Source organism: Oncorhynchus kisutch, linkage group LG17, assembly GCF_002021735.2.
Source record: "Oncorhynchus kisutch isolate 150728-3 linkage group LG17, Okis_V2, whole genome shotgun sequence".
Classification (NCBI taxonomy): domain Eukaryota; kingdom Metazoa; phylum Chordata; class Actinopteri; order Salmoniformes; family Salmonidae; genus Oncorhynchus; species Oncorhynchus kisutch.
The window spans coordinates 50,647,409-50,674,802 of record NC_034190.2 but is presented as its reverse complement, the minus strand read 5'-3'; the positions used below and the strand labels follow the sequence as shown (position 1 = coordinate 50,674,802).

General features: G+C 44.0%; 1 protein-coding gene across 4 annotated transcripts in view; it reads left to right on the top strand.

Moving 5' to 3' along the window:
• Window positions 1-27,394, top strand: part of LOC109907847 (helicase ARIP4) — a 66,014-nt gene that overhangs the window by 15,215 nt on the left and 23,405 nt on the right. For 2 of the 4 annotated variants that reach the window (XM_020506086.2, XM_020506085.2), the window contains exon 2: window positions 8,203-8,357. In XM_020506086.2, coding sequence (XP_020361675.1) covers window positions 8,261-8,357 — 97 coding nt within the window. In that variant the 5' untranslated portion in view covers window positions 8,203-8,260. Of the gene's footprint in view, window positions 1-8,202; window positions 8,358-18,279; window positions 18,624-27,394 lie in introns of those variants that run through there. The other 2 variants (XM_031794015.1, XM_020506087.2) reach the window with 1 other exon arrangement.

Below are 27,394 nucleotides of genomic sequence, written 5' to 3'. Positions count from 1 at the left end.
GACTGCTCTTACTCCCTAATTTTTCAGAATACAAGCCTGAAACCATTTCTAAAGACTGTTGACATCTAGTGGAAGGCATAGGAACTGCAATTTGAGTCCTAAGTCAATGGATACTGTAATGGCATTGAATAGAAAACTACAACAAACAAAAAATTCTACTTCCTGAATGGATTTTTCTCAGGTTTTTCCCTGCGAAATCAGTTCTGTTATACTCAGACATTATTTTAACAGTTTTGGAAACTTTATTGTGTTTTCTATCCAAATCTACTAATTATATGCATGTCCTATCTTCTGGGCCTGAGTAGAAGGCAGTTTAATGTGGGCATGCTTTTCATCCAAAAATTGCAAATGCTTCCCCCTACCCTAGAGAAGTTATGAACAAATTTATTATTTACAGTGACAGCCTACCAAGAGGCAAAAGGCCTCCTGTGGGTATAGGGCTGGGATAAAAAAAAATATGTAGGACAGAACACATCATGACGAGACACCACAACACTATATAAAGAGAGACCTAAGATTACAACATAGCATGGTAGCAGCACAAACAGTTCAAACATTGTTAGACACAGACAACACAAAGAGCAAAAAAGGTAGAGACAACAATACCTCACGCAAAATACTCCCAAGTGTCATTAAGAGTGTCCATGATTTGATTCTCTGACTGAAGAGATGGAGATAAAACTGTCCAGTTTGAGTGTTTTTTGCAGCTTGTTCTAGCTGCAGCAAACTGAAAAGAGGAGTGGCCCAGGGATGTGTGTGCTTTGGGGACCTTTAACAGAATGTGACTGGCAGAACGTGTGTGTGTGTGTGTGTGTGTGTGTGTGAGGGGGGGGGGGGGGGGGGATGAGACATGCAGTAGTAATCTCAGACAGGGCAGAGTGAGGCCTAGGAGTGTTTTTATAAATAAGCATTAACCAGTGGGTCTTGCGTCAGGTATACAGAGATGGTCAGTTTACAGAGAAGTATAGAGTGCAGTGATGTATCCTATAAGGAGCATTGGTGGAAAATCGGATTGCCTAATGGTAAAGTACATCAAGCAGCTCGAGTGCACCCTTACCTGCTGATCTCCGTAATCTAGCATGGGTAGGAGGGTCATCTGAATCAGGGTTAGTTTATCAGCTGGGGTGAAAGAGGAGCGATTACCATCGATGAAAGTCTAGATTTTAACGTTGGCCTGCAGCTTGGAAATGTGCTGACAAAAGGACAGTGTAACGTCTAGCCATACTCCCAAATACTTGTATGATGTAACTTGCTCCTCAGGCTCTAAACCCTCAGAGGTAGTAATCACACCAGTGGGGAGAGGGGCATTCGTCTTACCAAATCACATAACCTTGTTTTGAACACCGCAAAAACCAAGGTAAAGGGCAGAGAAAGTTGTGACAGTCAAAGCTTTGTTGTAGAGCATTTAACACAAAACCCAGGGAGAGGCCAGCTGAGTACAAGACTGTATCATCTGCATATACATGGAGAGAGCTTCCTACTGCCTGAGCTATGTTTTTGATGCTAGGGTTGAAGTGACACATCCATAAACTGAGCATTAACCAGATTGCAAACCAGAGAGAATACTATAGACATCAAGAAAGCCAGTCAGTTGATTGTCAAGTTTTTCCAACACTTGATAAACAGGGCAAGATAGAAATTGGCCTTTAAATAAAGGATGCAACATGACTGCCTTTCAAGCGATGGGAACAGGTTGGGAACAGGTTAAAAAGGAGAGACAGGTTAAAAAGGTGGTAGATGAGGATGATAGGGGCTGCAGCCTTAAAGACGAAGAAAGGATCTAAACTAGGGATGCACCGATATGGATAAATAAATACAGGTATTTTATCAACCAGCACATTTGAGTTCAGCCATAATTTGTTCTATATCTTTTCAGGGGGATGAAATTGAAATTGTAGCCAGCTCTGCAATTCTTGTTTGAAAAAGAGAGATACTTTGAAAAAAAGTATCATTTTCAATTAATTGAAAATGAGACATGGCAATCTGCAAAAAGGCACATTTTAAACAGTGGATGAGCTTTTCTTAGTAATCTACCTGAGAACCATTTAGGTTTCAAGTAAAACCTTTTGAATAAGTGCAAATTTTTTTTGTTGAGGTTTAGTGCTTTTATATTTAATAATCTCAACCCACCCAATTCATATCCATTATATACATTTAGCAAAAAAAGAAACGTCCCTTTTTCAGGACCCTGTCTTTCAAAGATATTTAGATTTTTACGAATTAACCTCACAGATCTTCATTGTAAAGGGTTTGGAATCAGAATTCTTTGGGGACTCGATGGAGAAACGTAGTCAGAGAAATGCTGATGAATGTCTTGCTCGATCTGTGTATGCAACTGGTTCACCTCTGATGCTCACAGGCAATGTGTATTGGAAGAGATTTCTGAATGTTCTTCACCCAGCATACACCCCTCCAACCTGACATGCTTTACCTACTCATTTGCTAGATGCAGAGTTCAAGTGAAGGTCCAGCAAATCATAGAGAAAGCAGACTGTATTGCAATCATCTCTGATGGTTGGTTGACTGTTTGTGGGTAAGGAATAATTAACGACATCATCTCCACCCCTCAACCAGTATTCTACAAGAGCACAGACACAAGGGGCAACAGACACACTGGTCTCTACATTGCAGATGAGCTGCAGTCATCAATGACCTTGGACCACAGAATGTATTTGCACTGGTGATAGACAATGCTGCGAACATGAAGGCTGCTTTGTCTAAAGTGGAGGAGTCCTACCCTCACATCACACCCATTGGCTGTGCTGCTCATGCATTGAATCTGCTCCTCAAGGACATCATGTCACTGAAAACAATGGATATACTCTACAAGAGAGCCAAGGAAATGGTTAGGTATGTGATGGGTCATCAAGTTATAGCAGCAATCTACCTCACCAAGCAAAGTGAGAAGAATAAGAGCACCACATTGAAGCTGCCCCAGCAACACCTGTTGGGATGGTGTTGTCATCATGTTTGACAGTCTCATGGAGGGGAAGGAGTCTCCAAGAAATGGCCATATCACAGTCTCCTGATATGGACAGCCCCATCAAAAAGATCCTACTGGATGATGTATTTTGGGAGAGAGTGGTAAGCAGCCTGAAAATCCTGAAACCTATAGCAGTAGCCATTGCACGTAGAGGGGGACAATGCCATCCTGTCTGATGTTCAGACTCCGCTTGCAGATGTAAGAGAAGAAACCTGTACTGTCCTGCCCACTTCACTATTGCTCCAAGCAGAGGAAACTGCAGTTCTGAAATGCGATGGATCATTGGAGATCATTCAATATTCCCTTTTGTTGTTCAGTGAAATCATTCCATGTGAAGACTCAACTCATTTAATTAAAGTTAAATTTGTAACTACATTTTTTTCGATTGGAAGGATTTCATCATTTGCAATTGTCTACTTATGATAAGGTAAAAGGTTTCTGTTTCTATATCCATATATGGCAAATATATCCAATGCAAAAAAACATCTACATTTAAATGGTATTACTATTCATTTGCATATGTTTCCGTTAATTCCCATTAATTCCCACGGAAAGTTTCCACCTCTGAATATTCCCCCAAATGTTCAACCCTAGCCATGACAGAGGGTATCACGTCTGCTGCAGATGCAGTTGATGTAGCTTATTTCTCCAGTCAGTTGTTCGAATGGAGCTAGGAGTGTGTTCATGTTTCAAACATGTTCTCAAATGTCATTGAAATGGCAGCAGCGGTATGAGAACCAGCACATTATTGAGCGTGCAATATGGCTTTCCTCAGTACGAAATCCTCGTCCACCCACTGTGCTGTCAGACTCAGCATGTTCATGGGGCTGACATCACTGGTCCAAATATCAGCCTTGAAGCTAATAGCAGTGACGCCCATTGCAAGTAGCTCAGGGATGTACGTTTCAACAATACTGTGTAACTCCGGTAGGGCAACATCTGAAAAATACAGCCTACTTGGTAGAGTGTACCTGTGCTCGACCAGTCGGCAAAAGCCAACATCATCCACGACAGAGAACGGTTGATTGTCAAGGGCAACGAATTCCATTATCTTGGCGTTTTAATGTTTTTCACCTGTGAGTTCTCGCTGAAATGTTCTTGCTCTTTCGAATGACTGCTCGACTTCAACTTGTTTCGTTGTTGGCTTAGTATTTCTCTGCTTTAGTTCTGTGTAGCTCTAGTTCTGTGTTGGGTTTTTAGCTAATATCGGCCAATACCGATATATCGTGCATCCCTAAACTAAACCATCTGACCTAGCTATTTTTGGGGGGCCAAGTTTAAGGAGCTCTTTTAGCACCTCAGAATCAGTGACCACCTGCAGGAAGAAACTGTGGAGCAGGGAAGGGGGAAAAAAGAGGGAGGAGCATCAGGGTTAGTTGCATTAGAAGGGGTGGGAGATGAGGAAATGTTGCTGGCAAGGAGGCATGGCTGTGTCTTATCCTGACTTAATGAAGTGTTGATTAAAGAGCTCAGCAATACGCTCCTTGTCAATAACAACAAATAATCAACATTAAGGGACATGGGCAGCTGTGAGGAGGAGGGTTTATTCTACAGGTCTTTCAACATTTTCTAGAACTTCTTGGGGTTAGACCCACAGAGAGAGAACTGCTCCTTAAAGTAACACACTTTGGCCTTCCAGATAGCCTGAGTGCACTTATTTCTCATTTTGCCTGAACAAGAGCCAGTCAAAAAACAGTGATCACTAAGGTCATTACAGAAAACACCGGACTGATGCCTATCAGGATTATTGTGGGACTGATAATAATCTGAGAGAGATTTAAGGAGTCACATTGTTTTAAGACTTGGTCAGGGGGTTTAAGCATGTCCCAGTATAGGTCACCTAGCAGGACAAATTCAGACTTAGTGTAAGAGGCCAGGAGAGAGCTTAGGGCGGGTATGGTACAGGCCGGTGCTGATAATGGATGATAACACCCAGCAACAGTCAACAAAGAGCTATCTGAAGGCTTAATTCTTAAAAACAGCCAATTTAATTATGTAAGCAGCAAGGAGGCAGCCAGAGAGACTGGTAGTACTGAGACTGAAGAGGGGGAAATGAGAATCAGGAGGAATCAGTGGTGCTGGAGATTAAGTTCAGAGGAGAGTGGGGGTGGCTGATCACCGGAGGGTCCTCCGAACCACTGGTGAGAGAAAAGGGGGTGGAATGAGAGAGGGAAAGATGGAGGAAGCGAAGAGGTGTTGGAGGAGAGAAGGGAGGAGAGATGGAGAAAAAATCAAGAGAACAGGGTTGGAGTATGAATGACGATGATGATCCCCTGCACCTTACTTCTGATCCACCCTCTTGGAAAGTCCACCATGTTCCCCTGATGAAACCCAGGGAATCCTCAGTGACTGTTGTATTGGAAACATTGAAGATGGGAGGAGATGTTTGGTTGTTGATATAGGCATGTGTGATAATGAAGTCAATGAGGCCTGTAATTTTCATCATAGGTACACTTCAACTATGACAGACAAAATGAGAAATAAAAAAATCCAGTAAATCACTTTGTAGGATTTTTAATGAATTTATTTAAAATTACAGGCCTCATCTTTTTAAGTGGGAGAACTTGCACAATTGGTGGCTGACTAAATACTTTGTTGCCCCACTGTATGTATTCACCCCCTTTGCTATGAAGCCCCTAAATAAGATCTGGTGCAACCAATTACCTTCAGAAGTCACATAATTAATTAAACAAAGTCCACCTGTGTGAACTCTAAGTGTCACATTATCTTGTGTGTGTGTGTGTGTGTGTGTGTATATATATGTGTATAGATATGTGTATAGATATGTATATATATAATCTCTCACACACACACACACCTGTTCTGAAATGCCCTAAAGTCAGCAGCAAATCAAATTTATATAGCCCTTCGTACATCAGCTGATATCTCAAAGTGCAGAAACCCAGCCTAAATCCCCAAACAGCAAGCAATGCAGGTGTAGGAGAGAGAGAGAGAGAGAGAGAGAGAGAGAGAGAGAGAGAGAGAGAGAGAGAGAGAGAGAGAGAGAGAGAGAGAGAGAGAGAGAGAGAGAGAGAGAGAGAGAGAGAGAGAGAGAGAGAAAGAAAAAGAAGAAGAAAAAAAAAAAAGGAGCTCTCCAAACTGGTCAGGGACAAAGTTGTGGAGAAGTACAGATCAGGGTTGGGTTATAAAAAATATCTGAAACTTTGAACACCCCACGGAGCACCATTACATCCATTATTAAAACATGGAAAGAATATGGCACAACAAACTTGCCAAGTGAGGGCTGCCCACCTAAACTCACAGACCAGGCTAGGAGTGCATTAATCAGAGAGGCAACAAAGATAACCCTGAAGGAGCTGCAACGCATCACATCGGCGATTGGAGTGTCTGTCCATAGGACCACTTTAAGCCATACACTCCACAGAGTTGGGCTTTACAGAAGAGTGGCCATAAAAAAGTAATTGCTTAAAGAAAATAATAAGCAAACACATTTGGTGTTCGCCAAAAGGCATGTGGGAGACTCCCGAAACATATGGAAGAAGGTACTCTGGTCAGATGAGACTAAAATTGAGCTTTTTGGCCATCAAGGAAAATGCTATGTCTGGTGCAAATCCCACACCTCCTTCACCCTGAGAACATCATCCCCACAGTGCATGGTGGTGGTAGCATCATGTTGTGGGGATGTTTTTTCATTGGCAGGGACTGGGGAACTGGTCAGAATTGAAGGAATGATGGATGGCGCTTAAATACATGGAAATACTTGAGGGAGAGATTTGAGACTGGGACGGAGGTTCACCTTCCAACGGGACAATGACCCTAAGCATACTGCTAAAGCAACACTCGAGTGGTTTATCTGAGGACAGCGCCGCGCGTACAAAAGCATTACATACATTTTCCAACCAAGCAGAGGCATCACGGAAGTCAGAAATAGAGATAAAAAGTCCTTCTTTATATCCCAAAAAAGTCAGTTTAGTTTGTGCGCTTGACTCAGTAATCCACCGATTTCCCTCTTTCAAAATGCATACAAATGAATCCTGAAACGTCATCCAAACAAGTCAAACAACGTTTATAATCAATTGTCAGGTACCCTAATATGTAAATAAACTATACAATTTAAGATGGCTAATAGTATGTTCATTACCGGAGATAAATAACGATGTGCGCGCATTCACCAATGACCACCACAACAAAAAACAAGCCTGAAACTCTTTCTAAAGACTTGATATCTACTGGAAGCCAATGATTTCCCCATAGACAGGCATTTTAAATGTCACCTCCATAAAAAAAAAAGAAATCTGGATGGATTGTCCTTGGGTTTTTGCCTGCTATATCAGTTCTGTTATACTCAGACATTATTTGATCAGTTTTGGAAAAAAATAGTTTTCTATCCAATACTACCAATTATATGCATATCCTAGCTTCTGGGCCTGAGTAACGGGCAGTTTACTTTGGGCACCTCATTCATCCAAACTTCTGAATACTGCTCCCTAGACTTAAGAAGTTAAGGGGAAACATTTAAGTCTCTTGGAATGGCCTAGTCAAAGCCCAGACCTCAATCCGATTGAGAATCTGTGGTATGACTTAAAGATACACCAGCGGAACCCCGGTGGCTAGATGTGCCAAGCTTATAGAGACATACCCCAAGAGACTTGCAGCTGTAATTGCTGCAAAAGGTGGCTCTACAAAGTATTGACTTTGGGGTGGTGAATAGTTATGCACGCTCAAGTTGTTTTTTTGTGATATTTCTAGTTTTTCACCCAAAATATTTTGCATCTTCAAAGTGGTAGGCATGTTGTGTAAATCAAATGATACAAACTCCCCCCCCCCAAAAAATCAATTTTAATTCCAGGTTGTAAGGCAACAAAATAGGAAAAATGCCAAGGGGGTGAATACTTTCGCAAGCCACTGTATGCTTCAAATGTGGATTTCTTACATTGTGACAATAAGTTTTCAGGTGGCGTGAGATTACATTTTTTAAAATCCTTTTATTGAATATCGGTTATCGGCAGATAGTACCAGTGAAATGATGCATCGGTCGGGCTCTAGTTTCAATGGTATTGTTAGACGGCTTTGAGTTATGCCTTGGCAATTCCGTATGTTGTCATTTGTCGCTCTGCGAGATTGTCATGGTAGTGTGTGTTCAATTACTATTTTTATTTTTTTTGCACTGCAAGACATAGAACAAAAATTAAATAACTGTGTAGGCTACATTTTTATGCCAAAGCAGTGTCCAAATAAGAAGTGTGTGTGTGTTGCAGATGGCCTGTGTGTGTGAGGATGCCTAGGTAATGCCCCCGGCGTGACTGAGGGGACACCATGTCTGACGAGGAGACCTCGGGGAGACACATGATGGAGCACCACTGCCTCAACAGTGAGGATGAGAATGATGGCGATGATGAAGATGACGTCCCCGGTAGGTGGAAACTGAAAGACACACACGCATCCTGATTAAATGTTGTATAAAGAAATGATATGATTCCGTGGGCTACGGTCCAATGATATTATGTCTGGCATGGAAAGCATCAATGAAGATGCCTATACAACAGGTTTTAATGGGAGGAAAATACTTGTCATTGGGGAGGTGCAAGTGACTAGGAGTGATATTGAACTGATGTCATGAAAGTGGTTTGAAAACCTACAGTCATATCTTCTCAGTGGTGTGCGTCCGTGTGTTCCCCTTTCTTATTGTCTGTACCTGGCAGCATTTACACAGATGTTCGGGGTAGTCTTTGGTAGCATGACTTTACAGGAGATGAATCCTGTCTGAACTCTGTTCTGCTTCAGGAGGGGTCGGGGGGGGTTAGGCAAACGTGTTACTGTTTCATAAGTTGTCATACCATCTGGTAGTGGCTGTCTTGACTGCATCAAATCCATGTAAAGAAGCTAGTTACGATAGCCAGCTATCAAGGCTATTTTGGGCTATTTGGTGCGCTCCCTTAGCCTTGTAATTACCAGATTGCTGCTGTGCTATCAGTCTGCCCGAGAGGCATTGCACAAAACAAATTAAAAAGCGATTGGATCACTGCTTGCTACTAACTGCCTTGGCTTGAGTAAAGAAATGCCGACTGAACTGAAGCCTGTCAACAACAGTGCTTTGTGTTAGTAATCAACAAAACCACCCTGGTTGGTTTGACGAAACGTTGAGGGCTCTAGCCTCGCATCTTCCGATCTTCACCAGACTGAATCCTTGTAGCGAAACAGTGGATCCCCCAAAAAACTATTTCCCCCCCCTCTCACCCAAGTGGTGGCCCATCATGTCTTTAGGAGCTACAGTCTTTTTCATCCCCATCCCCATCATTCATTAAAAAAAAAAAAAAAAAAGAATTACCTTGTTTTCATAAGTATTCAGACACTCTGCTATGATACTCGAAATTGAGCTCAGGTGCATCATGTTTCCATTGATCATCCTTGAGATGTTTCTAGAACTTGATTGGGAGTCCCCCTGTGGTAAATTAAATTGATTTGGACATGACTTCTTCCATTTAAGAATGGAGACCACTGAGCTCAATTTCGAGTCTCATAGCAAAGGGTCTGAATACTTATGTAAATAAGGCATTTCTGTTTTTTTTATTTCTAAAAACCTGTTTTTGGTTGTAAATTGATGAGAGAAAATGTAATTGAATCCATTTTAGAATAAGGCTGTAACGTAACAATGTGGAAAAAGGCAAGGGGTCTGAATGCGCTGTATGTAGCAATGTCACGTTTATTTAATTCAGGAAAAGCCTTTTCATTGTTTGTATAGTTTGTTTAAAAAAAAGTATATATATTCTGGCAAGTAATCAAAGTCGAATACTAACGTCTACATTCGGATATTCTCTTAATTAATTAACCGTGCTCATACCTATGAGAGAGAGGGTAGGGTGTCCAATGAAATATTCATATTTTGACCAATGGGTAAAAAAAAACAATGGTCCAAACCTCATGTCTTTGTCATAATCCGTTTAAATGTTATTGGAGTTTTTACCCTTGTATGATGGCTCAAATTCAGGTGACTAAATCAATGGAGGCCAGAGAGAGAAAAAAAAATTCAGTTTGGCTGGATGCTGTGTGAGAATAAAGGCTACTTTACAGGCTCAACATGTCCAATCCTAAAAGTTGCTGCGAGAAAGCTGCACTGCTCTGTTAACAGAGCTCGGTGCTTATTATAGCATGTATTAGGTTACGAAATCGGACTTTTTGGATATACTGGTAATGCAATGGTAGAAAGTCCCCACTGAAAGTTTCAGAACGTGAATAATCATATTTGTCTTGTTTAAAATGCATTTTAAACATCAGTAAGTTGAATTTGATCACCAAAGCGCAATTTCACCCACTCTGGGCAGTTATTTCCCTCTCCTACCCTCTCTGTGCTGCTCACTCCCTGGGTTGTGGTGACATTCACACAGCCGTTTTTGTCTATGTCACTGTGACACTGCGTTATGAGAGACAGCCCTCTACCCCTCGCCTCCTCCAGTTCTCTTTGTGTCTGCGCAACTATGCCTCATTCAGCCGTACAGCTCTACTGCAGCACGCGGGCGCTCACACGCGCACAGCGACCTTAAGCATCAGAGTTGGGTTTAATAATAGAGTTTGTCTGTGTGTTCGGTTCTTTGTCATGTTTTGTTATAGAAATAGTTGGTTCACAGTCAGCAAAAGGGATTGCCCTCAATATTAGGACTGGGAATTTCCAGGGACCTCACGATACGGCAGACTCGACAGCCTTGGTTTCTCAAATGATTGCCTCGCCTGGTTCACCAACTACTTCTCTGATAGAGTTCAGTGTGTCAAATCGGAGGGTCTGCTGTCCGGACCTCTGGCAGTCTCTATGGGGGTGCCACAGGGTTCAATTCTTGGACCGACTCTCTTCTCTGTATACATCAATGAGGTCGCTCTTGCTGCTGGTGAGTCCCTGATCCACCTCTACGCAGACGACACCATTCTGTATACTTCCGGCCCTTCTTTGGACACTGTGTTAACAACCCTCCAGGCAAGCTTCAATGCCATACAACTCTCCTTCCGTGGCCTCCAATTGCTCTTAAATACAAGTAAAACTAAATGCATGCTCTTCAACCGATCGCTACCTGCACCTACCCGCCTGTCCAACATCACTACTCTGGACGGCTCTGACTTAGAATACGTGGACAACTACAAATACTTAGGTGTCTGGTTAGACTGTAAACTCTCCTTCCAAACCCATATCAAACATCTCCAATCCAAAGTTAAATCTAGAATTGGCTTCCTATTTCGCAACAAAGCATCCTTCACTCATGCTGCCAAACATACCCTTGTAAAACTGACCATCCTACCAATCCTCGACTTTGGCGATGTCATTTACAAAATAGCCTCCAATACCCTACTCAACAAATTGGATGCAGTCTATCACAGTGCAATCCGTTTTATCACCAAAGCCCCATATACTACCCACCATTGCGACCTGTACGCTCTCGTTGGCTGGCCCTCGCTTCATACTCGTCGCCAAACCCACTGGCTCCATGTCATCTACAAGACCCTGCTAGGTAAAGTCCCCCCTTATCTCAGCTCGCTGGTCACCATAGCATCTCCCACCTGTAGCACACGCTCCAGCAGGTATATCTCTCTAGTCACCCCCAAAACCAATTCTTTCTTTGGCCGCCTCTCCTTCCAGTTCTCTGCTGCCAATGACTGGAACGAACTACAAAAATCTCTGAAACTGGAAACACTTATCTCCCTCACTAGCTTTAAGCACCAACTGTCAGAGCAGCTCACAGATTACTGCATCTGTACATAGCCCACCTATAATTTAGCCCAAACAACTACCTCTTTCCCAACTGTATTTAATTTTTATTTATTTATTTATTTTGCTCCTTTGCACCCCATTATTTTTTATTTCTACTTTGCACATTCTTCCATTGCAAAACTACCATTCCAGTATTTTACTTGCTATATTGTATTTACTTTGCCATCATGGCCTTTTTTGCCTTTACCTCCCTTCTCACCTCATTTGCTCACATTGTATATAGACTTGTTTATACTGCATTATTGACTGTATGTTTGTTTTTACTCCATGTGTAACTCTGTGTCGTTTTATCTGTCGAACTGCTTTGCTTTATCTTGGCCAGGTCGCAATTGTAAATGAGAACTTGTTCTCAACTTGCCTACCTGGTTAAATAAAGGTAAAATAAATAAATAAATAAAATACGATACTTAGGTGCCGATACGATGTGCATTGCCATTCGTTACAGTGATTTTATTGCGATTCGATGTAGTAAACATATCGCTTACCATATGTCTGCTGCAGAGAGACGAGAACATGAGAGAACGAGTTTTGATCAGTCAGGGAAATTAAAGGGGCTGAAAACAAATTGGCTCCCTATTAAAAAAAAAGAAGACCGAGAACAATCTATGAAGGGATTATACTGGAGGTTTGGTGCAGGTACCACCCAACTAGCGCAAAAATTATATCCCAATATGTAACTATTAAAAAAAGAAAAAATATGCATAACTACTCAACATGTAGGCTAGCTACTGTACTTTAACTCTGCTCAGTGTCAGGACTTATGCACTCTCACACTCCTACTTACTCTGACACACACACACACACATACGTCAGACATATGTACACATTACGTAACCCTACTCCCCGTCTGTGCTCTATGCCCCGGCCTGTCTGGATGTTAACATATTGCTGTAGGATTAAGGTCACTAGTACCAACGGCAGGCCCGGGGAAGTGAGGATCACTTCCTCCCTCTGCCATCTCCATACTAACTCTATATATGTCTAATTTATTCCTATTCCTGTCTTTTGGTTACCAGATATCTATCCATATAGCCGCAAGCAGGTGCTGCACTGATCCATCAGCTTCAACATGACAACATGGCATTTAACGTGCTTAGGGTTGTGTAATTCTACTTACATTCCCCAAATTCCCAGGTTTTTCCGGAAATCCTGGTTGGAGGATTCCAGATTTCCTGCTTATTCCTTCTTGATTCTGGGAATCTTCCAATTGGGATTTCGGAAAAACTTAAGACTTTTGGGAAAGTTAACCAGAACTTTCGAACCCTAAACATGATTCGGTCGAATACTTTTATTGTGGCTTCCAGTCAGCGTGGTGCAGAAATACACTTTCAGGACACACCTTAAAAAGTGATTGGTGCCATTTTGAAAACAGAATTGCTTGTGTTTAAACGTTTAAAACATTTCCTGGGGAAATCACTGGTATACCGTAAAGGTCTCCAAGCTGCAGAGCAAGGTTCTTGACCTCGTTCATAACATATCATGTACCCTCAGGTCAGCACAGTCTCTTTCTTTAACTAAACATGAAAATGCTCTCAAAATAGTCTTCTGAGCCACATGATACATGTATCAACTATCATGTTGCCATTCACCTGTAGCTGTATGAGCCTGGGAATTGGGCCTATTTTTCCCATCAAGTCAAATACAATTCCACACCATCCTTGGCATTTTGTTATTTTATTAGGATAACTATTAGCTGTTGCAAAAGCAGCAGCTACTCTTCCTGGGGTCCACACAGAACATGAAACATGACACAATACTCAACATTAATAGACAAGAATAGCTCAGAATTGGACAGAAAAACAGAAGATTTGTTATTGAAGGCACACACAGCCTACATATCAATACATGCACACAAATGATCTAGGTGAAATAGGGGAGAGGTGTTGTGTCGTGAGGTGTTGCTTGATCTGTTTCTTTGCTGCTTATTTGAGCAAAATGAGATGGAAGGTAGTTCCATGCAATAATGGCTCTATATAATACTGTATGCTTTCTTGATCTTGTTCTGTATTTTTGGACTGTGAAAAGATCCCTGGTGGCATGTCTGTTGGGGTAAGTGTGTGTGTGTGTCAGAGCTGTGTGTAAATTGACTACGCAAACAATTTGGGATTTAACACGTTCATGTTTCTTATAAAAAGTAACACAGTCAGTCTCTCCTCAACTCTTAGCCAAGAGAGACTGGCATGCATAGAATTTACATCAGCCCTCTGATTACAATGAAGAACAAGACGTGCCTCTCTGTTCTGGGCCAGCCGCAGATTAACTAGGTCTTTCCTTGCCGCACTGGACCACACGACTGGAGAATAATGAAGATTAGACAAAACTAGAGCCTGCAGAACTTGCTTTTTGGTGTGGTGTCAAAAAAAAGCACAGCGTCGCTTACAAGTACACCACTTACAAGTACACCACTTACAAGTACACCACTTACAAGTACACCACTTACAAGTACACCACTTACAAGTACACCACTTACAAGCACACCACTTACAAGCACACCACTTACAAGCACACCACTTACAAGCACACCGCTTACAAGCACACCGCTTACAAGCACACCACTTACAAGCACACCACTTACAAGCACACCACTTACAAGCACACCACTTACAAGCACACCACTTACAAGCACACCACTTACAAGCACACCACTTACAAGCACACCACTTACAAGCACACCAACATGTGTTGATGATATCTATCTTAGACCATGGAAGGTGGAGCATCACAGAGAACATGGTGTCTTTTGGGGCCATGTAACTAACGTGACATATTTCCTGTTATGTTCTTTTTGAGCCAACACTGCGCGCGCGCGCACACACACACACACACACACACACACACACACACACACACAGAGAGAGGGAGCTTAGTGCATGTGTTTGTCATAATTGGGGCAGCAACAGTCTATGTTAGCATTTGACTCATGCATGCTGGCCAATTAACTGTTCGTACTCCTATGTTACTTGAATGAGCATATTTAATCTGGGCTCTGAAGTGTATTTTGTGCTCTTTCTCCCTCCTTCCTCTCCTCTCTCTCTCGGGTAATAGTCACAGAGCACCGTCACCCATGCCACCCGCTCTCTGTGCTGTTACTGTCGCCATAACAACCAGAGCCTGGACGCTCTCTCTCTCTGTCTCTCTCCCCCTTTCTCTTTCTCAAAGTCGTGAGCATACTTGTTTTTCTCCCTCTCTCTCTGTATACCTGTTTTGTCTTCTTGACCAACCCTTTTGCTACGATACCTTCACAACGCTCCCACGGGAAGTTCCGTTCAAACTTCTCTCCTCTTTCTTTTCTCCCATCCCTCTCCCCCATCTGCCTTTTTAGTTCCCTTGTGTTGGTGTGAGAGCTCAGCTCTGTGAGGTGTGCCCATTTCCCCCTGTGCTGTGGCCCTCCTTCCCTCTCTGTGTACCCTGAACCCTGTCCCCCAGAATGTTTTATGCAACCAGGCCCGGGCTCAGCTCCATAGTTGTAACATTTTGTTCACTGCCTACTCACCCAGCTGAGACATACCGTTGAAAACAACACCGACAGCCACACATTGAGGCAGTGGAAATGTACAGGTAGGGTGGCAGCGGAGGTCAGACAGACACAAAAGGTTTGCCAGAAACAAAGTATAGAGTGACTGGCTGTGTGAAGCAGGGGGGACAGGCTTGCAGGCATGGAGGGAGAGGAGCAAACGAGCAGAGTGTACAGGCATCCCCACCCCCTGGTTCCCGTGGAGCAGCACGGAGCTGCAGCAGATGCACTACCGTCCAGTGAACCACAGGAGCCATTGGTTCAACATTTTGACTTTGAAACGAATAGTCGAGGGTGGCTGAGAGCAGCTGAAAATATCCTGTTGACGAGACCAGGTGGAGGCTCTGTACAAGGTGTTTATATATTGTGAGGCCATGGGTGTGCAAATTGTTCAGACAAGCGCACACACGTGTAAGTCCACTGCATTATTCGGTGGCAGATTTGTTTCATTTAAACGCCCCAAAAGACTCTTTCACAAGCACTAGTTGGGCTTTTCATAATTGCAGAAAGCACACCCAGAGCTGGTTCCTCGGCCCAGCAGCAGCTCTTGTTTTTGGGTCAGGTTTTGTGTGTGTGTGTGTGTGTGTGTGTGTGTGTGTGTGTGTGTGTGTGTGTGTGTGTGTGTGTGTGTGTGTGTGTGTGTGTGTGTGTGTGAGAGCCCTGGATACTGGGTGAGCAGATGGGGGACTGGAGACACAGCTGGGCCTGGGGATAACATAATGATTGAACAGACTGGCAGGGCAGGTACTACAAAGGCTGTGTCACGCTGTCACTGTCACAAAATAGCTGCTCCACATCCAAGAATATAGCTGTTTTATGTGCGTGTGTGTGTGTGCTCAATGTTTTGCACTTGTCATCAGGGCTCTATATTAAACATTGTCATTGGTAGCAGTGGTTCTCCCAATTTATAAAAGTTAGGAGGACGACATAACATTTAGCAGCACCAGAAAATATTGTTGTAATTGATTGAGGAATATCCTAATTGGTGCTATAGCTACTTCTGAGGCACATGTTGTGCTCTAGAAACTAGTATGTGACCCTGTAAATATATATGTTGACACAAATACCAGTCGTTTGTGGACTATTAGGTTTCTACATTGTGAAAAGCACAATCTTCCATAAAAATGTTGTCTATTTAAGAACATTGTTAGTAGATGAAGACATGCGAGACATCTGTTATCCATTCATTGCTATGATCATTGATCTCCTGAAGAAGCTATCTCTTTTCCTTTCTTCCTGTGCCCCCAAACGTTCGGATGTCACCTCCTAGCAAAGTTACCAGGTCGTTAGCTAGCTAGCTATTGAGGTAACGTGACTGAACAAGGCGTTAACAAATGGCCCATGGGGGAAAAAAATGTAATATGGCCAGCCAATCTGCCGTAGAAAGAACAAATGTTGCGTCTGTAATACGGGTCATCTCTTTTGAACTGTTTGTGTTAGAAACAAGCTGTTGTCGCTGTAGTAATGGCACAACCATGATGCTAATGACTATGCGCAACAACAACAAAAATCTCTAAAGCACTGAAGTCTAATCGTTACTATTATTTTCTCGTGCTCCTATATGAAACATCCAGGTTGTAGAGAAAAAATATTTCGGTGCAAATGCAATCCAAAATGGTCCCACATTAGAGCCCTGTTACACGCACGTGTGTGTGTGTGTGTGTGTGTGTGTGTGTGGTTCTTTAGTGTGTCTGTTGGGAGGAAATAGTAGGGATGTCTGTTTTGTACAGCAGTAAACAAATCCAGCACATTGTTTTGTCCCTGCTTTCCTTTTGCTGTGTCACTCAACGGGTACATTCTGACTTGGATTGAAATGTTGTTTATAAGTGTCAATTACTCAGTCCATGCCTCCCTTTCATTTGCTGAGACTGATTGTGTAAACAGAGAGAAATGTGAGCTAAAAGACTTGCGCAAAGTCAAGGCGTGTCTATGGAAATGTGTGTTAGTGTTGCTACTCTTTGGGACGTGAGGAAATACACTCAAAAACAATGTTTGGGTATTTTTTTTGTCATTAGTCCACTGTTGATACAGTCCCAACATGTTTTGCATGTCAGTGGTCAAGTTTTCAAGATATTGGACTTTCAAGGTGAAAGCTGTCACCAGCCCACATCATATGAAAATAACAAAAGATAGCTTTTGGGTGATGTATTATCAAGCTAGCAACCTTCACAGGTCTGGTTCTACCTTTTCTTTCCTCTCCTCCTTCCTCTCTTGATTCTAGCTCTTTCTTCCACAAGGTGGGGACTGGAGTGTAAAGATGTGGGTTACTGTTTGCAGCCTCCACACGTGTGTGGTGTGTGTGTGTGTTGGAAATTGATCTGGGTAAACTGGATGGGTTTGTGTGTTTTGAAAGGGTCCCGTGATCGAAGTCCGCTGCATTGTTTTGAACGTCCCCCTTTCCTTCCTTATTCCCTCGTTCCCCCTGTCTGAATGAACTCTCTTACCTCTGTTACCTAAGGCAGCCTTGCTAAGGGGGAGGTGTCTGCTGACGACATACTGACACTACCGGTGGAAGGGGGGGTTTGTGACTGGCAGGCAGGGCCGGGCTGCTTTCAGCGCCTTATCGTTTTATAATGGTCCCAATAGCCTTCTGTCCTTTGTGGCGGTGGCCCTGGTTACAGAACCATGCTCTCTATTCTTTGTGAGACTGGGGCAGCATGGCAGAGGCAGAATAGAGCTGACACGGATACTCTGGCTTGACAAGAGGACAGACATGAAACCCATTCCAGAGTAGGAGTATATCATCATTCATACAGAGATGATGGGTAAGTGTCTAAATCCTGAGTAATGGGGAGTCTGGCTCTAGCAAGAGCTGAATGGCAGTGGAGAGGTTTTATCATATTGTCAGGTTTTGGTATACTTTTTATGTTTACCACTTAGTCTTTGAGAGTTTCTCTAAGCTTGAGCATCTTTTGGACTTTCTTTCCAACCTTCAATAGTCTATATATGCGTACATAGACACACACACACCCCCACCCCCACCCCCCACTAGGGGCCCGGCTCCAGCATGAGCGCTTATGTAAGGAGTTTTTAGTAGTTTCCTGGTTGCTGTGAGCCTGACTCACAACTCACATTGCCAGCCGCTCACGGGTTCAGTAAGTCAGTCGGAAAAACATCTCATCAGATAAACAGATAGCGACAGAGACAAAGGTAAACAAGAAGATCGGTTCTGCCTTACAGCTTTGAGGCAGACTTTTTCAACTAGAGGGAAGTGTGTTAGTGAGTTCGGGAGCAGACAGCGGTACTTGGACTCAGACCATCTATTTCCTCACCATCAGAGCAGGGGAACGGAGAGGGAGACTACTCAGAGAGGGGCAAACTGCACGCCTGCTACACGCTCTCTGGACACCCCACACACCCCTCACGGAGACGAAGCATGTTGCTGCTGGAAGAGTCGGAGACCTTTACAGGTAGGCGATCCCCTGAACCCCGCTGCCACACTGACCCTTCTCTGTGCGAGCGTCACTGACCCTTATGACCGCAGCAAGTCGGGGTGATGTCTGAGGAGGACACTTCGAATGAATAAATGATGACCCGGAAAAAGAGGTGTGGATGGATTATTTGTTGTGAATGAGAAATGGTGATGATTTAACAAGGTTGTTTTTACATTGTGGTTACTGTCTGTGAATTGGAGTTGTTTTGTAAGTGTGCGCACCAGCGTTGTGTAACGCTCCCTACTTATGCATTAGTTTGACACCCGCTAGCCTTTCATTCTTTCTCTTCACTCTCATATTGTTCCCTGTTGGGGAGCACTTTGTTTGTTTGATCTGGGGGCTATTTGATTGACTGTTTCTATGGTAACCTAAACAAGTGGGAGGATTAGTGTTAGATTAAACTGGTAGTAGTCTGGCTGGGTGCAGCATTAGGAGCAACACATGGTCAACTACAACAACCATGTTTTTATACACGACAGCCCACATCATACAGGGATGTGGCCACGTTGTTTCTATACGATTGGGATTACTGGTAGCCTGTGGTTCGGTCTCATTATCCTCTTCTTTCTGTCCATTCCTCTGGTTTTGGTAGTTGATTGGATGGACAGTTGTGTTGTGATCCCAGTGGGGCCACCTCTAGATGGTCATGGGGGAATTTTCCATTAGGGTATGAACGTTTTAAACGAAAATGGGATCATTAACGTGGAGAAAAATCCCTGACTGAAAAATATACAGTACCAGTCAAAAGTTTGGAGACGCCTACTCATTCCAGGGTTTTTCTTTTTCTACATCGTAGAATAATAGCAAAGACATAAACAATGAAATAACATATATGGAATCATGTAGTAACCAAAAACGTGTTAAACAAATCAAAATATATTTGCGATCCTTTAAAGTAGCCACCCTTTGCCTTGATGACAGCTTTGTACAGGCTTGGCATTCTCTCAACCAGCTTCTCCTGGAATGCTTTTCCAACAGTCTCGAAGGAGTTCCCACATATGCTGAGCACTTGTTGGCTGCTTTTCCTTCACTCTGTGGTCCAACTCATCCCAAACCATCTCATTTGGGTTGAGGTTGGGTGATTGTGGAGGCCAGGTCATCTGATACAGCACTCATCACTCTCCTCCTTGGTCAAATAGCCCTTAAATGGCCTGGAGGTGTGTTGGGTCATTGTCCTGTTGAAAAGCAAATGATAGTCCCACTAAGCGCAAACCAGATGGGATGTTGGTGCAGAATGCTGTGGTAGCCATGCTGGTTAAGCATGCCTTGAATAAATTAGACTGTGTCACCTTGAATACATTTAGACCATTAGCACCATCACACCTCCTCCTGCATGCTTCACGGTGGGAACCACACATGCGGACATCATCCGTTCACTTACTCTGCGTCTCACAAAGACACTGCAGTTGGAACCAAAAATCTCAAATTTGGACTCATCAGACCAAAGGACAGATTTCCACTGGTCTAATGTCCAAAAAGTTCAAATGATTGAGTGACCCAGTTGGTGCAATGAGCAGAGCGGGCTGTGGTGTGTAGGGGGGCTATGGAAAGTCACTGGGGTGGTTAGGTGTGATTAATTTGGGCTTCCATTAAAGTGGGGAAAAAACACTTCTGATCTGTGATATGCTAAGTGAATAACGTGATGCGCCTCAGCTTGTAAAATTTTATTTTGATTTATAAGGGCGGGTCAAGTTTACCGTTGAAGCTGCTTCACTCAACTCTGCCTCACGACCCACCACTACGGCGTTTAGTTAGCTTCTTAGCTACCTGTAAAAAGCATTAGCTGTATTCGCCTTAGCCTATTTAGCTAGCTCGAACCAGCTAATCTGCCACTGCCAAGATGGATATCAGAAATTGGCTTCGTCAAAGCACCCAAACCAAGCCAAAGGAAAGGAGAGCAATGAGCAGCAGCATCAAACCGCCCGAGGCCACCGCCAAGCACAGCAGCGACGAGTGCAGAGCCTAACCACCCTTCCACAAGCACCGCTAGGATAATGGTGCCACAGCCCCCTCTACTTCCGACTGTTCCTGACGATCTTGGAACAGAGGAGCCAGCCCAGGTTTGCCTAGAATCCTATCCTAGCCGCAGGTTTTCTGTCTGAAAACATTTATTTAATAGCAACTGGCTCATAGGAAGATGAGAAACGTTCGGTCTCTGAGGGTTGTTTCCTATGGAAGCAATTGTAAAACACACAAGAACAACTTGCTTGGGGCTGTTGAAATTGCTGCACACACACACACACCCTGTTTTAGGGGAAGGGCTGTCATACATTGTTGATGGCAATAGAACATATGGTTTTGTTTGTGAATACCGAATCTAAATTGTACAAATCAGTCTGTTTTGTCGGTGGTTTATGATTTGGGTGTGTACATGATTAGGTGAATGATGAGGTGTGTTTGTGTGTACGGGACGCGCAGTTCTTGGGATTATGTAACAGCCAGAGGCTGCCGTTACATAAGCTTCCCTCTACCTTCGTCCATGATCATTGCACTGGTGGCCTGTGTGTGTCAACAGAAGTAAGAAATGGAGACAGAAAATGGGTCATCCTCCTGCGCAGGGAGAGGGGCAGAACCCGTTGAGCTCATAGATTTCAATACAGCCTATTGACCACTTTCTTAGCCCTTCTTTGTTCACAGCTGCAGTACTCCGAGATCTTCCAAGTTGGCACATCTTGACCTTTCTCACGTCGAACTTACACAGGAAGCCTTCTATTAGGTTGATACTGATTTGTGTCTTTTGTGAATAATCTCCTCCGGCTCACATGGTCCGTGTGTAATTTATACCCACTTGAGAGTTAATCAAGCGTATTGTAATTTCTGGTTATTGCCTGTCTGGTAAATCCTTTGGCCTGATGTGAAACTGATGACAACCTCCTGAAAAGTTGGCCTGTATTGAAGCTTCCAGCAGTCTTCCTGCTCTGTGCCCTGTAGTCGCTCAGGGAACATGTGTTGCTGCTGTGATGCTGAGCACAGGGTCTTCTCTCTGGTTTTTGTAGTAAAACTCACTCGTGCGCTGGATTGAGCGTAATCTATAATCTCTTTTTAACTGACGTAGATGGAGAGAAGGGAGACCGCTCTAGTAGGACCATTTTTTTTCTCCTCCTTTTTCAGTGGGTCAGTTCACTCACCCTTTTTAAAAATGTGTGTGTGTGTGAATTACATTCTCAGTGTAAAAACAAATGTCTCTCCATTTGTATCTTTTCCCTAATCAGACCTGGTCTTATTCTTTTCGGTTCCTAGTAGACCAAAAGGCGTCCTCCAGTCAGAAGCAGTGTTAGTTTATCTGATTCTGGTTTGGTGGTTTGTGGGACCTGCAGAGTTAGTCATTTCTATTCTGCGACGTGTTCTCGCTCTGGTAAACGTTCTGGTACGCCTGCCTGGTAGCGACAGAGGCCAAGCCTGGAGCCTGTTGAAGAGCTGTGGAGGTGTCCGGTCTAAACCTGCAGGCTCTGGTCTTCTGGAACTGGAGTGGGTCGTTAGTCGCTGTGGTAACCCGCTCATCCCCGGCACATGCTACTGGCAACCCTGTCTACCACAGGCCCCTCTGACCCAGCCTGAGGTCTCTCGTCCCTCGTCCTCGCAGCCCCCCCCCCCCGCCAGCTGCGCACTGTCCTCGACATCGCCCTGCCCCTGTTTATTTGGCCTAGTCCCGCGCCGCCTGCAGACCTGTTGTGTAACTCAGTGGGTCAGAGTGAGCGTCAGCAGCAGAGTATAAAGTATCAAAATGACAAACACAAATATGTAGGCCAGGAAACAGGGCCTCTGAAACACTATACTCAAGGCATTTATGGACCTAGATCAGCACCGGTGTCACATGTCCACTCCACTCAGATGACATTCTGAAAGCCTGTGGTTTCAACCAGTGATGGGGGGGGGGGGGGGGGGTGTATCGATAGTTGCATTGACTCCCAAGTATTGATTTGTTAGGTAGTGCTAGTCGCTTATTTTTCATCCTATGTATTGTTCTCCATCTTTTTAAATAGTGAACATGTTTTCAGCACTTTTTTATTTCCATGACTGATCAAAACAAATGTCGTCTTGTCTCTCTAGAGCAGACGTATAGTGAGCAATATGTTTGGAACATCAAAATCACAGTATCGAATCGCAATACATATAGTATGGGCACCGAAGTGCCTTGATAATATCGTATCGTTAGGTCCCTGGGAATTCCTAGCCCTAGTTTCAACTGTTTCTCAACTCCTCACATGTTTTATCGATGGCAACACATATTTGATCTACCGTAAAACTTCAGTTAATAAAAGAAAATCACTGACTACAACCGGCGCTTATTAAAGACAGGCTTCTATTTGAGCCAGGCGTGTATTTATTTACTTGCCTTTTTCTGGTCCACCTCAGACAAATGTTGAAGACGTCATTCTCTCACTCATTTTGGATCCATCCCAAAATGTCTGGCTGTTGCCTTGCCAGAATTTTGCTCTGCAGAATAGATCAAATAGACATGGTGAAATGACTGGGTTGAGAAACGCTGGGTTAAAAAGTGATTGGGTGAAGAGAAAGTGTTACTCTTTCGAGACCAATCATTGTCTGAGTGGCACATACAAGGGAGACCATGACAACCTTGAGCCACTGTTGTCGTCATGGCACCCCCCTGGGATTCTCCAGGGCACACTGCCACTCTGGGTTGATAATTGTCTGTCTTTGGTACTCGGTACTACGCACATGCTGCTACGCTGTTGTCGGGGCGCCGCGTGACGCTAGCCAGAGCTGCCTGTAGAGCTGCCAGTGTTACATAAACAGCCAAGCCAGTGTATCACAGTTGTGTAACCCTGTGGCTTTTTTGAAGACGCCCCTACTTTACACCCCTCCCATCCCAGAAACCCCAGCCCCTCCCATCCCAGAAACCCCAGCCCCTCCATACGAAGGAGGGGTCAGTCAGTCAGCCACAGGGGAAACAGGAGAGAGAGAGAGAGAGAGAGAGAGAGGGAGGGAGTCAGGGAAGGTCTGCTGCGTGTGTAAATGCGACGCTCCTTTAAGAAGCACAGTATGCATATGAGTCAAATGAATGTGAACGAGCGTGAAGTGGAAAAAATTGTCTGCATTCTTCATGCTTCTGGACTGAATTATGGCAGGATGTTGAATGGCAGTCTGTCGTCGCTGTGGTGACCTTTTGTGTGTTAGTCAGTTTTTTGGGGGCGTTTTTTGCCTCAAATGCCTCCAATATGACCCCCCTCCCACTACCCCAGTTGCGGCTGCCTCCCTTCCCCTGCCCCCAGGTCCAGTGATGTCTATAGATAAGAGACAGTCTCTTCAGTCAGAGGACTAATGTATCCCCCCTCCCATTTGTACTGCAACTGTTTTCTGTGGTTGTGGAATGGAGCCAGGCAGGAGAATTATGAATGAGTGTGAATTCTCTGTATTCAGTGTATTCTCTGAAGAGGATTACTAGCTAGTGGGTTTGGAGAGACCAGAGATGCTGTTTTGGTACACTGCATTGTTCATCTCCAACTAGGCACGGCAGAATTTTCCACACAAAATAACACCACAAGAGCAAACAAACATACGGCTTACTGGCGTACTATAGGGGTAGCGGGGGAGCGCTGTACACTGTTTCCCTCAGAATGCTCTTTGTCCCCCTCCCGGTCCCCAGGAAGGAAACCGTGTTGGGGGTCGGTGGTGTCGGGTCCTGAGGCCTATTCTGCGGCATTTAACTTTAATAACTGGTTCATTTCCTTGCCTCGGTTCATTTCACTCCATGGCTGTTTTACTATTTGATATCCCAGCAGTCCTTTGTCAGACCACCCCTCCCTCTAATAGGATTACTCGGGTTGGACGGCTGAGTTTGGGGGGGGGGGGACGTTGATTTAACCCATATCCCTGTATTATGTTCCCCAACCTTGTGTAGTAATAGTCTGTCGTGCTACAGTGTCACGCGACGCCACCGCCCCTTTTAACTCACGGGCTATTATGATTGGACGACTGCCACGGCTCGATGTGTGTGTAGTGTCGTTGCCATGGAGCTAGTCCACTCCGTCCCTGCTCACAGAAACCAGGGGAGATTGTGTATTGCCATGATTTGTTCAGTACCATTCAGAAAGTTTAATTTTTTTGGTTTCCTGGGTCCTGTGTTGGGAGAATGGAACTTTTATTTTGGTTGTAACGGTGGGTTGTGTACTGTAACATCGTGTCCCCACTGTTTGGTTGGACAGTGCTGACGTTCTCCTCAAGGTGTGTGTGCGTCCACTGGCAACTCACCTGGTCAGAGGCTCCTATAGCAATACTAATTCAGAATCGCTTAACGATATAGAGTGACGCTGTTAAAATTCATGTTTGGATGCCGGCTAGTTTAACTTGGCCTGATGAGGCTTTGGTCTACATGGTAAAGCCTTAACATAACCTACCATCCCACATCACCCCCCCCTGGTGCCAATGGGTTTTGTCTTGATGGCAGGAGGGTTGGGGTAATTGAGGATCTTGATCATCAAAGCTGACCTAGCTATTAATAGGCTTAGTGCCGGCTATTGCATAAACATGCTTACTACACCGGTCACGCACATTGGGCTTGGGAGGTATCCAGATTGTCATACCTTCATACCGACCTTGTGCCATCCTGGGATATTCGTTAATACCGGCACTGAACACTAGGGGCACAATTTTCAAAGCCCACTTAGCATCTGTAATCTGAAGGTTAGCAATGCTAACAAGTACATGTCAAATCCCCATTAAAAAAAAATGCTAACGAGGGCAGGGTTAACATGTTATACAGTCTCTGGCCTAAAATATTTGCAGGACAGACCTACCAGCTCATAAAGTTATACAAGTAACTCAAAAATGCCACTCACTGTTTGCTGCACGCACAAAATAAATATTAAACAGCAAGGCTCTGCTGTTAGCAAGTCGATGCTTGATTTTGGAAGACGCTAACCACTCCACACCCTTGTAACCTTCATGAATTTTTGAATGGGTTTGGCCCTGGCCCTAACACCAGGGTCATGTTCATTAAGGCATGCAAAAGAAAACATTTGTTTTCTGAATTATCTCTGTTTCAGTCTGTTTTCTTCCCTTTTTTTAACCTTTGACCCAGTGCAGGGAGGGGGGAGTTACTGGTGATGTAGAGCAAGGACTGATAAAATGCCTGGCAATCGACAAAGAGTTTGCTTCCTACAGAAGGGTCATTTTAAGCTATGATCTGTCCCAGAGAGAATTTTGACGTCTGTAATTTTACAGGGGCTGTAACGGAGGGACAAAGCCCAGATATACAACAAGTAGACTTACACACACTTTAAACAATCTTCTGGATTACATTGCGTATCCCTAAATGGTTTAATTACCTATTTCATATGGGAAGGGTTTGGTGCCCAACCTTTCAGTAACCTCTATGTACACTGAGTGTACAAAACATTAGGAACACCAGCTCTTTCCATGACATCGACTGACCAGGTGAATCCAGGTGAAAGCTATGATCCTTTGATGTCCGCTGTTAAATCCACTTCAATCAGTATAGATGAAGGAGAGGAGAAAAGTTAATTAAATATTTTTAAGCCTTGAGACAATTGAGACATGGATTGTGTGCCACTCAGACGGTGAATGGGCAAGACATAATAGGAATGTGCCTTTGAACAGGGTATGTTAGTAGATGCCAGGTGCACCGGTTTGAGTCATTGGGTTAAAGTGCTAAAGTAACTATACTTTAAAGTACTACTTAAGTAGTTTTTGGGGTATCTGTACTTTACTATACTGTTTATATGTTTGACAACTTTTACTTCACTGTATTCCTAAAGAAAATTATGTACTTTTTACTCCTTAAATGTTCCCAGGGTGCAGTATATAGGGTACTGTTTTGACCAGGGTGCAGTGTATATTGTGCTGTTTTGACCAGGGTGCAGTGTATAGGGTGCTGTTTTGACCAGGGTGCTGTGTATAGGATGCTGTTTTGACCAGGGTGCAGTGTATAGGGTGCTGTTTTGACCAGGGTGCAGTGTATATTGTGCTGTTTTGACCAGGGTGCAGTGTATATGATGCTGTTTTGACTAGGGTGCAGTGTATATGATGCTGTTTTGACCAGGGTGCAGTGTATAGGGTGCTGTTTTGACCAGGGTGCAGTGTATAGGGTGCTGTTTTGACCAGGGTGCAGTGTATAGGGTGCTGTTTTGACCAGGGTGCAGTGTATAGGGTGCTGTTATGACCAGGGTGCAGTGTATAGGGTGCTGTTTTGACCAAGGTGCAGTGTATAGGGTGCTGTTTTGGATGCAACCTCAATGAAACAACAAGCTCCAGGTGTTCCTACCTCCTCAAAATCAGGTTGTATCACAAAATGAAAAAAGGCACGGGGTGTGAATACTTTCTGAAGGCACTGTATTTGCTTTGTCTATTTTGCTCTTGGTTAGGTGGGTCTGGGTTGAGCTGTATTGGGTTGGATTGGGCCTGTCAGTGTTGGCTACAATGCGACAGTTGTAGCATTTTTCTACGGCTGGCCATGCTTTCCACCTGGCTACTCCTACCCCGGACAACAGCACTGCACCCCCAACAGCAACTCGCCCAAGCCTTCCCCATTTCTCCTTCTCCCAAATCCATTCAGCTGATGTTCTGAAAGAGCTGCAAAATCTGGACCCCTACAAATCAGCCGGGCTAGACAATCTGGACCCTTTCTTTCTAAAATTATCTGCCGAAATTGTTGCCACCCCTATTACTAGCCTGTTCAACCTCTCTTTCGTGTCGTCTGAGATTCCCAAAGATTGGAAAGCAGCTGCGGTCATCCCCCTCTTCAAAGGGGGGGACACTCTTGACCC